Source organism: Penicillium canescens (assembly GCF_028828765.1).
Source record: "Penicillium canescens strain IBT 15451 chromosome Unknown utg000010l_segment0_segment0, whole genome shotgun sequence".
Lineage (NCBI taxonomy): Eukaryota > Fungi > Ascomycota > Eurotiomycetes > Eurotiales > Aspergillaceae > Penicillium > Penicillium canescens.
The window spans coordinates 4,564,788-4,575,757 of NW_026703972.1; the positions used below are offsets into that span (position 1 = coordinate 4,564,788).

Genomic DNA, 10,970 nt, shown 5'->3' on the forward strand with positions numbered 1-10,970 from the left:
GACGGGAAAAAGTCAACTTTTGAACTTGTGATCATGGTTGAGATAGATACCTTTTCTTTTCGATTTTCTTTTTCAATCCTCTAGGTTTTACTCTATTTACTTTTTGGAATTTCTGAACTCTCAAACGAATGTGGAAAATGCGTTGTGATTGAATATATATCTCCTGGACCGTTCATTACCAGAAGCCACTAATATGAAGCATATTCACCAACCATCAACACCGCGAGATTGATCATCAACGCCACCATTGAATGGGCTGCTAACAGAGCACTGAAATTCAAAAGCCGACTGTGTGATTGATTTTCACTATGACAGTGAGACTGAGCATACTGTAATGGAATGAAGATGTGTCTCCCATGGAAAGGCCTTCTTTACTCGGGCCCTGCCACCGGTTTGAAGGCTTTCTATCCCGTCTACTTCGAAAAGCCTTCGCATTGTTGTACCTATATGTTGCCATAAATTACTCATTCCATAAATTTCTCTGTGACAACTTATTTTGTCGACATGGAAACCAGCTGTCGCTTTTCGAAACCCCGAAGCACACTCGTGCACACCAACGGCTCTGTCAACCCGAGATTCCATTTATGTGGCAGTATCATCCTACTCTGCTTTATCTACCGTGTGTCTCAGTGCCCTTCATCCATAAGCAATACGGCCACAGCTTTGGTTTCTCTCTTAGTCAATCTCATTTGTTTTGGGACTTCTACCTTTTGTCACTACGTGCTGTATTCGAGAAAGCAGCTCCCTTCTTCCTACTTCCTGCTGGACCACCTTGGAATTATTCTTCACATATGGGGGACATCTGCATCAGTCTTACTTTTAGAGGCTTCTGATAGCGGGAACAACAATATCATTTTTCTGGGAGTCACACTGGGCGGGCTGGTCTGTGCCACTTATTTGATAACCTGGCCAAGAGAGAAGAGAGAACGAGTGCCGGTGATTGGAGGGTTTGGAGCTTTGGCTTTATGCAGCGTCTCGCTCTACAACGCTGTCTTTTCTGATGTATCTCGACTGACAGCTTCTTATATCTTTATGGCTTTGGTTAACGGCATTGGAGGGTGGTTCTACTCTCATGGGTCTATTCAAGTCCTGAGTAAACGTTCACCCAAGCCCTACACTGTGTCGGGGCACACGTTGATGCACCTATGCTCCCTGATTGCATCCATATTTCACGCTTCAATCTTGGTCTCTTCTGTTTGTATCTGACAGACTTGAGCCCTTGATCACATGAGGTTTCGGATTCGGCTCTTTCTATGAGAATTCGGCATGCTTATAATGACGATGGCACATAAGATCCCGAATATATATATATATCAGCTCGGCGGCGTATACCGACCATTGGCATATCGGCTCGACCTGAACCTGTGATGATTCTGTAATCTCTAGGCTGCCGTCCAGCGCTACAGCTGCAGCGCGGTTGCATCTCACTCCTGACATACACCCCCGTCAGTGTGTGTTGGCACCAACGGAAGGCGAATTTGAAATTAAGTGGTCTGTGTACTCCTCAGGGTAGACTTCACGACCTGTGGCTTATTACGCGGCTATGCCTCTCTTTGAATGCTCAAGCGAACTGATCTTGCCATATCACCTATTCTCATGATATTAAATCCATTAAATATCAGACTTCGAAAAGTTGAACCCATCTCGCGGGTTGTCTGCGGACTAGTTCCCACTGTCAAGTTCCAAAGGAGAGGGCCAGCCCCGTATTAGTATTCGACTTGGAGGTTTTACAGTAGCAGGTTGTCGGACTTGAATATGTCGGAACGTGGTCATTACAGTACGGACTAGTACGGGCATAGCCAATTGAGTACTTGAGAGTGTCTTTTTTATATTCTATTCTAACCATTGCTACACAGGCACAAATGGAGACGGATGAGATATTTTGGCCCGCACGGGGCACCTGCGGTCTGAACACTGGCGATGTAGGCCTCGTTGACGGAGGGCTACAGCGCCGTGAGGGCTGCAGGCGGGCCCGTGGCACTCCGTATATTCTAGGAGGAAAAATAGCTATGCGGGAGCATACGTGGTATATACATGAGGGGGGTTCCGCGGTGGCCGGGAAGAAACCGTCGCGGAGAGAGCCCGGCTCTCCCTCGAAACGGCGATGTTCTTTTCGAGGGAGGGGAAGGCCAGGCGATATTTGTGTGCGATGTCCAGCACGGGATATCGTGGGCCCGACGCAAGGGGCTCTCACGCAACAGTCCCAAATAGAACCTATCATTTATAGCCCATACTGCCTACATGAAACGCGCTAGTGAACGTCGTATCTCCTGCATTCCTCAATTTTCAACCTATTTCGCCGCTTTTTTTAATCCATATTTTGCTAAAGACGGTGTCCTATTGTTTGCAGGCAATGATCGAGAGCCAGTTGCGGCGTGCGCAGTATTAGTTATGATGCATGAGGGTTTTGTGGAGCAGAATATTATATGAGCAAAATGGTGTGGGCCCGGGTTTCACAACTTATGAACCGTCACTGTACAGTATATAGTCGCTGTTGCCTGCATATTCCGCATATCGCTTGGCCTATTATTCGACTTTGCAGATCCCTAAAAATAACCTGGAACTCACGGAGGGCTGCGTCGAATCCGAAATGGAGACTGGGGGTAGAATCCAAGTGAGGCAGGGGCTCCGGGGATGCGAAATCCCGGTCAGTTGTGGCACTGCCAGGCGCCATACTGTGTTCCTGTGTATCATCCACCCCATCCATCCATCTTGTACTAGTGGGCCATTGTGTGGCAGATTATCACTTTCGACTTTTACTTCTTCTTTCTCGAAAGCGGCATCGGTATTGAAATAATAGTAACCTTTTTTCTAGAAGCAAGGAAAAGGTTATGAGGAAGGCTCAATATCAACTATTGCTTCATTCTTATACTTATACTACATGCCGTCTATGAACAGTGGACGCACTTGTACCGCGTAGTCCCAAGTGTCGTAAAGGGATCATCTGAGCAAGTCAAGGAGACACGAGCTTTGACCAGATATTGTCGATGTGTTGGCCCGAGAATCTCCTGGGTCTCCGAAACTGGATACCACGCTCCAATTGTTGTCAGCGGAGCTTGTCTCAAAACCGAAGATTCTGACCGAATACACGAGTGTGGAACCCGTAGTTGAAATGTTGGTGGTGGGTACAGTAACGGAAAGTCGTTATTCCGAAATGAAAGATTCGTTTACGACGTCGCAGATTCTCCTTTTTTACTTTCGATTAAGTGTTAAGGTACTGTACGCTCAAAGTCGTGGTCGTGAAATTATGCCTACCCCTTTCAACGAAATGGCCGATGATGGAAACCATCAAACTATTGCTAAAATAGTACACAACTTCGTCGCTCGGCCTGATAAGAAAAGTCTCAATCCTCTTAGACTTGCCAGTCTCTCTGTTTCCGAATTCTCGACCGAATTGGCGAACCATTTATCCACTATAAATGAGGGTGGCAGTATTGCCCTTGGCCGTGGAGAAAAATTGGCCAGCATTAGCCTAAGCAAGAGCTTAGAGAGCCTTTTCTCAACCTCAACACCACACGTGACCGAAAGGCCGCCGTTGACTTGGACGAAGCTTGTGCTTTTCGCAGGTCCCAATTTTGAGGGCCCAACGCAGCTTAAAATTGACAATTCCAGCGTTGAGCTGCCCGAGTACGACCTCAAACTCTTACGGTCTGGTCGGCCTTGGCGGTTTCTCTCCCCTTGGCCAGACAGAGACGATTGCACGAAGGAGCTTCAGTCGAGCGAGACTGCGCTGCAGGAGCTTTCCAGTGCTCGGAAAGTAATAGACGAGGGTGAGTGTCTTGGAAATATGGCTTAACGATGTTATATGGGAAGCTGAAACCGATTATTATAGTCTTGGCACAAATCTTACTTGTCGAACAACGTCTCCGGAATCATCGGGGTTTAGTGTCTCAAATTTTTGAGAGTAGGGACCACGCCATCCACCGAGGTAAAATTTCAATCTGTGACGGGGCTCAGCCTTTTGCTCAGCCTTTTGTTCCAACTCAAGGAGCTTTTGGTCCAGGGCCCTTGGCAGAAGGTGACAGCATAAGATACCGAGATTCACCAACCATCCCTGTACCTATCCATTATACTAGCAAAGCCGGATCGGCGCAGCCAGTTAACGAAGACCCGAATGATCAAGCTCCGTTAGAAGATGCCACTGTGCGGAATCCTACTCAACACGATGACTTTGGGCATGCAGACGGCACAAGGCCAGAGTCCAGGTTACACACATCTGACTTTATTCAAAATCTGAGCGAGTAAGTGCAGCATATACCGGGGCTTGGATGTGCGTTTATTAACTAACATGTGAAAGAATTCTAGATGATCCAAACAGTTGGGAAGCCATGCGCCGGTCAGAAGATGGGAAATCTGTCTTGGTCGGCGAAGAAAGCATATTTCCTGCACACATGCTTGCAAAGATGTCCACAAAAAGCTACCAATCTCTTATCCGACGGCTTTATTACTATGGCTTTCACAAAATTGGGGGTGCCTACCATCACAATTCATTCATTCGTGGTCAGCCTAGCTCCATACGACCGGCTCGAGAGATGAGTCACAGCCCCTCACTTCCTTCGCCTTTACATAAAAGCAGTTCTCAAGGTGGGCCTCGTTATAAAGTGATCAAAAGAAAGCGGAAAAGGGATAGCGTTTAAAAAATTATCCCAGTGGTGAAATAGGCTATGCCAGTAGCTATTTCTCTACTTCAATCAAGGCTAATGCTCTCAAACGTTTGGTACGATTCGCTGGTTTAGACCCTTTATAGATACGACAAAAGGAGTACCGTCTGTTCGTTCCCATCTGTGTGCGCGCTATTCCCCTAATAACAGATTCTAGAATCAGAGCGATGTCAGGCTTTGGAAGACGGGATTTCCGTAACTTGATTGATAAATCTGATAGAAGTTCGTCATCTTGACCCTGGGAGTCCTCTTGCTCCCAGTGGCTTTGTTATGGCTTCTGGGAGCACGTAAGCCGCCATTAGGAGTTATAGCCACCTGGAAACCCGAGGCAGCTTCTAGGCCTTTTTCCGCAACCTGAAGGCTCTGGTACAGCTCCTGGGAGCACAGAAGCCACTTCTAGGAGCCAAATAGTCCGCAGGAAACCTGACGTAACTTTTCTGAGGCCTTCTTTTTCTCGTCTCAGAGAACCAAAGCCGCATTCTTGTTGATAGCTTCATTAGCTCATCGAAACTTAAGCGTAGTTTCTGGTATTATGAATTGGCCTTCTCTGAATAGTCAATGACTCAGACTCGAGCGCAGTGAAGGGATCTTGTGACGGCTCTACAGAGACAGACAGAGATGACGCTAGGACCCAGCAGCAAGGCCCCAGAAGTGCAACAGCTCCCAGATCCAGGCGATGTGTTCCCCAAAGCCGTTCATTATTCATTCAGCAGCTGTGTGAGGGTCTCACGCATCCGTTGATGACGACAGCGTGTTCCTGATAAATAATCAATATCCAGGAAAGCTAATTCCGATTCTAGATACAAGACGTAGCGCGAGGAAGCAACGGAGGCACCATGTGGGTCCCACAGATCATATCTCCGTTCATTCTGTATGCTTCATGAATATCCCTGCCACCAGATCTGGAAGCTACGACGCCTCTGGGACACTAACTTAGGGTCCTAGAGTCAATAGCTTGCCTTTTGAGGTCGCGAAAGCCCTCACAAGACACATTCACCAGACTGCGTCGAAATCTTCGTCATTCGATCACTCCTAGAAGCCCAAATCATCGCTCCAGAAATTAAACAAATCGTCAACAGGAACGCTGCTTTGATTCCCCGAGGTGGGGATACCAGACCCCAGAAGCTGCATCGCGTTTCCTGGGGGTTACGTGGCTCCTAGAAGCTGCTTCTTTGCTCCCAAAAACGTTTCTAGGGCCCCCCGGGAGCAAGAGAACTCCTAGGACCAAGATGTGTGTTCCTGGCACTGATAGGGCCGTCAACAGGAATGTAACCGGTTTCGTGATAGTGATGGTGGATAGTCTTACAAGCTACGTACGATTTGCTGGGGCTATGGTATTTCCAGAGTCACCGTTTTGAAGTCTTTACGAAGACCAAGTTTGATCGATGTTTACACAGAGTAAGTCGTTGTTCGACAGCCCCGGAAAATGTGTCCGATGTCTTGGGAGTAACCCAGCCCCTGGAATCACCCTGAGCTCCAAGGGTCTTCTGCCTTTTTAAAAACTTGCATCAGGTATTCTGGGGTTGGATTGGTCGCTGCATATACCATATTAGTGCACCTCGTGGAAGAACATTTGACCCGGACGTGACGTCGTGGGTGAAGAAATTCATAAATACATGCTTCCCATCCTACTCTTTCCACAATTAGGCTCCTCAGTGCCACCTTCTGCCTTGAGAGGATGATAACCACTCTTTTTTGATGATGACGATACCCTCCAACCTTGAATACCATATTCATAGGAACTGACTTAAGCAGTTCGGCTTTAGTGGATTCGATGCCTGACTTTCGATTGTAACTTACAATGTCATCCCCAGTTATATGTTACTCTGAAAAGGGAACTTGAAAGCAAACTCAACCTCTCCCAAAATATTCCTCCCATTTCTGTCTAGCACCCTGCCATTGAATACCGCGTTCGCCTCCGGACCGTACATTCTCTTCCACAAAACAACCGAGCGATCTTCATTATGAGTATCCGACTTGAATTCCATCGCCGTATCATGCTCTGAAAATTTGATCGTGTGGGGTTCTCCCGAAGCGTCGATGTAGGGTAGGGTAGAGCCGGGCCGTATGTCTTGGTAAAGATCATCCCAATCGATCGCAAAAGAGGAAGATTTCACGGTACACATGTATTTCGACCGTTGAGTCTCCTTTTGAGGACGTCGATGTCTCAAGTATACGCCCGTACCCTTTAACCACTTCACGGGCATTCTCGTATCGGGATCTCTGTACATGGGTTTGCTCTCCACAGGCTGGACTAAGGCGTCAAATGGCTCTTCAGATGTCGCGAGCTTTGTTGGCGCTTCGTACGTGGGCTGGTTGGGGGTTATTGCCACGATCCAGATTTCAGGCGTATGTATGAGTCCGCCATTGGTCTCCACCTCCGCAATTCGACTGCCCCAGTACGTTGCCGGACGCTGGATTCTCTCCATTAAATCCAGAATATCGTTACCAAGAATTAAGACTTGCAGTCCCTTCTTGATCAGTGGTTCAAAGTAGACCATGAAAGGGTCCTACTCCCTGAGCGGATTCAGATATCTGCTGGCCTAGAGGAATTGTTCTGTGACTCCGAACAGGTGCGCTATCAAAGAGATTTCCGTGGCGGTGAGTCCACTCAACAAGGGTTCGGCTAGCTCGTAATACTCGCTCTCCGTCATAACCAACTCGAAGATAGACCCGATGACGTTACGATATCGTTGGGGTATTGGGAATCTGTATACCCATGCCTTTGGCTTCATGTCTGGATGCGGTGGGGCAATCGTGGCCAGGCTTGCAGAGAGTATGCGGTGTAGCAGTTTTGAGGGATGTTTGCATGAGCTAAGCCGATATGAACATCAAGTTCTTTCAGTTGATAGATGATGTGCAGGAAGTTTGTTAGGATATACAAAGGAGCGTACATGCTACTTATATTACGACGTCTAGCCCGCAATCTCGTAGTTGCCTTGACCAATACACGCTTGATGTTGTTCTTTGGCCCCGTAAGAGCTATTCCATTGGATGCGACGCGAGTGAGTCGCGCTAAGGCCTTGGCGGTGGGGCTAGTAAACAATTGCCGGACGTGTATTGGTTAAGACAATTTCGAGGTTTCGGGCTAGACGTACACACAGAACACCGACACTTCCTGGCTCAGGAGGGCTACAGCCTATCGGCCAGGATGGCGCCGCCCTTCCAAGGCTTCCAACACCCATGGGTTGGCGAGACCTGCTTGCAATCTAGTTCCGAAGCTGCGACTCCTGTTCCCATTTACGACATAGTTAATGTAATTTATGTTGGAATCGGCCGAACTGATCCTAGGAGCTGCCACGCTTTTTGTGAGGGGCCCCGCCAGGTGTTAGTCTTCAATATAATTACGAGGAATGTGAACAAGGCGCCATGTGGGTGCGATTCAAACAACGTAGTCAGCCTTGACAGTAGGCATTTGAGATCAAAATTCATGGAATTATCGGCTCCATGATACATGGACACGGAGTCTTCGTAAGGAAGGAGTTGAAGGATGCAGGGGGAAAATTCTCAATCCGGTAAACGACTCCATTACTAGCAGCCAAGTGCGATAAACCAAACCAAGAAAAATTGGATTCACCGCATTGCAGTCGGAAGCCTTCAATTTGATTATAGGTTGCTTATGCCTGCGAAACCCAAACAGGGATTCAGGCCCCTAGCGGCTCTCCAAATAGGAATGGTCCGGCTTTCATGCCCTCCAAGCTAGCTCGGCAGCTAGGTCAGGGCAGTGACTTTTCCCTACGATTGATCTGTTGCTCTTGTGTTTAAAACAATCCCTTGCCCTCCTACTATTTGGACGTTCAAACTTTACCCATCCATGAATAACACAATGGACGCAAAGGTCGACTTTTCGGTTCCAACTTACGCCGATCAATACTATTGGGGGTTCCACGCACTCTGCCCTAACGATAGAGAAGTGCTCTACAACCACTTTCTGGCGACTGCGAAACTGAGATTGGAAAACAAACCACATTGGTGGCCAAGCGCCGTTGATTGGAATTTTATTAATGACGAGGTTTTGGCTGCTGTGAAATCGAGACTGGAAGAGGAACCTAGGTGGTGGCCCACTAGCGTTGAATGGGGCTTCAAAGACGCCTCAGGTATGCAAGAATCCGGTCAGTCTTACGTCGTGCACTCTTTTTAGCACTGATACTAATGTATGTCCAGAGAAATCCGAAGTCCTAGCATGCGTTATGAGAAACTACGACCACCAGGACCTTGCGAGAATACTCGACAAAGTTAGCGGGGAGCTTTATACAACAAATTGTTTCACAATAGTCGACCGGTTATTCACAATTGGGGACCCTCAATCTAACAACTCTCAAGAGATCTTGAGTACGGTCCAGAACTGAGAAATCGTTACCAGCTTGCTGATGACTCCTTGTTAGGGCCCCAAAACCGAGCTATCGGCCCAAAGACCGCCCTGCGAGAGTCTCTGCCGATAAAAATATTTGCACTGCGGAAATCAGCAATCCACGAGTCATAGCACGTTCCGTAGCGGTCGTCCGGGATATGTTGGCTTCCGGAAAAATACCGTAGCAAGAACTTACGCCACGCCCGTCGATGTTAGTAGCAAGGCTGCACTCGTAAACCCACTTTACGTGCGGGTGCTAGAGGTCGAATACCACTGCAGGGAGTTGCATACAACCCAACCCCAACTTGCAAATCTCAAGCACGGTTTCTCCATCGACATAGCTTCTTACTCCCAACAGGGCGTTCTGTTGTGTGTGATTCCTCGGTCCAAGTGATAAGAAAGAAAAATGTAAGACTAAACAATGCGCTAGGACAAGCAGGCAGTCGCTCCAAGCAAACCATGCGAATTCGGAACTGATTCTGGTAGATTCTCAAGGTAACAAGATACCTCTTGAGCCTGTCATTGGTATTTGCATTACCCGTGCTCCCGTGATTGGCGAGCTGTTTGTCGTCGAGCTCGAAGACCGTCGGAAAACTCAAGAAGCGTCATATTATATGTATGTTCAATCTCTGGGACAACAATATAACGCACAAACTAACCTGCAACATCAAAGGGCATATTCAATCACCATGGCCCAAATTTCCGAAAATGGGAAGTCCCTTATTTGCTTTTCGTCGGATTGGGACAAGGTCTCGAATACTATCATATCGATGGAAGTCTTCAAGAGAAGCACCCAAATTGGAAAGCAAAGCATAGCTACAGCACAAGCTATTACCCCTCTCCCAACTGAACCTAAAGGACAAAATGCAGAATCAAATCACTACCTATGAATCAGCATAAATGATAGGTTCTATTCGGGACTGTTGCGTGAGAGCCCCTTGCGTCGGGCCCACGATATCCCGTGCTGGACATCGCACACAAATATCGCCTGGCCTTCCCCTCCCTCGAAAAGAACATCGCCGTTTCGAGGGAGAGCCGGGCTCTCTCCGCGACGGTTTCTTCAATAGTTCCTTTTACAATGGTGCGTCATAGTTCGGCGGCCCCCAGTCTAACCCCTGGGGGACAGACCACCCTGGGCTCCTCGATCTATCCACCAGAGTACATATGGAATTCCCTCTCCGACTCCCAGCAGGACTCATTCATCTCTACTGTGTCCGCGTCCCTTGTTGCGGGCGACGGGCAGCGCAAGCGCCCACGTTTAGACCTCACTGCGGAAGAGGATGCTGACGACGGTAGGGTCCCGTCTCTTGTTTTGCCAGTCCTTCCCCGTTTCCCCGGCCTCGACCGTGCTGCTATTATAGCCGTTTTCGAGCACACCTTCCGACCAAAGAAGGACCTCATAAAACTCCGTAGCCCTGAGTTCAAAGCCTCGGCACCGGATGGCGAGTCTTTCGACTTAAAATCCACATCATCTGGCCTGCAATTCCGCAAGGTAGTCTCAATTAAGGACTGGGGAAATGACGCATCCCTCTGGGCCCATTGCTTTAGCAATTACGTCGCTGTCTGGTGTGATTTCTTCGCTGCTAAGCACCCGTTATGCATCAGTGGAATGGTTCTCTTCCACCGCCGCATTTGTGACCTTGCTAGGGCATATAAATGGCAGGACTGTATCCTGCAAATGGCCCTGGACCACCACCAGATGGTCGTCGATAAAGGCGACCTCACCGTTTCTCTTAGCGATTGGGAAATTGGGAAAGCCCTCGAAAGCTCCTACCTTCGCCCGGACAACGTGCTCCCAGCAAAGACAGCGCCGGCTACCCCAACCACACGGTCAACGCGCTCTACCGCTGCCCCAAATAATGACACTGTCATTTGTGAAAAATTCAACTCTTCTGCTGGCTGCCACTGGCGAACATGCCACCGAAGACACGTCTGCTCTAAGTGCGGCAACGACCATT

General features: G+C 48.3%; 3 protein-coding genes across 3 annotated transcripts; 2 read left to right on the top strand and 1 right to left on the bottom strand.

Moving 5' to 3' along the window:
* Positions 1 to 3,247: 3,247 nt before the first annotated feature.
* On the top strand, positions 3,248 to 4,637 carry N7446_012686 (uncharacterized protein; the record flags this gene model as incomplete). Its single annotated transcript, XM_058521428.1, has 3 exons — positions 3,248 to 3,770; positions 3,833 to 4,241; positions 4,298 to 4,637. The coding sequence occupies 3 exons, from the start codon at positions 3,248 to 3,250 to the stop codon at positions 4,635 to 4,637; spliced, it is 1,272 nt and encodes a 423-aa protein (XP_058366794.1).
* Positions 4,638 to 6,475: 1,838 nt separating this feature from the next.
* Positions 6,476 to 7,162, bottom strand: N7446_012687 (uncharacterized protein; the record flags this gene model as incomplete). Its single annotated transcript, XM_058521429.1, has 1 exon — positions 6,476 to 7,162. The coding sequence occupies one exon, from the start codon at positions 7,160 to 7,162 to the stop codon at positions 6,476 to 6,478; it is 687 nt and encodes a 228-aa protein (XP_058366795.1).
* A 1,325-nt stretch (positions 7,163 to 8,487) lies between these two features.
* On the top strand, positions 8,488 to 9,010 carry N7446_012688 (uncharacterized protein; the record flags this gene model as incomplete). Its single annotated transcript, XM_058521430.1, has 2 exons — positions 8,488 to 8,773; positions 8,826 to 9,010. 2 exons carry the CDS (start codon positions 8,488 to 8,490, stop codon positions 9,008 to 9,010), a joined length of 471 nt encoding a protein of 156 aa, XP_058366796.1.
* Between the last annotated feature and the right edge of the window lie 1,960 nt (positions 9,011 to 10,970).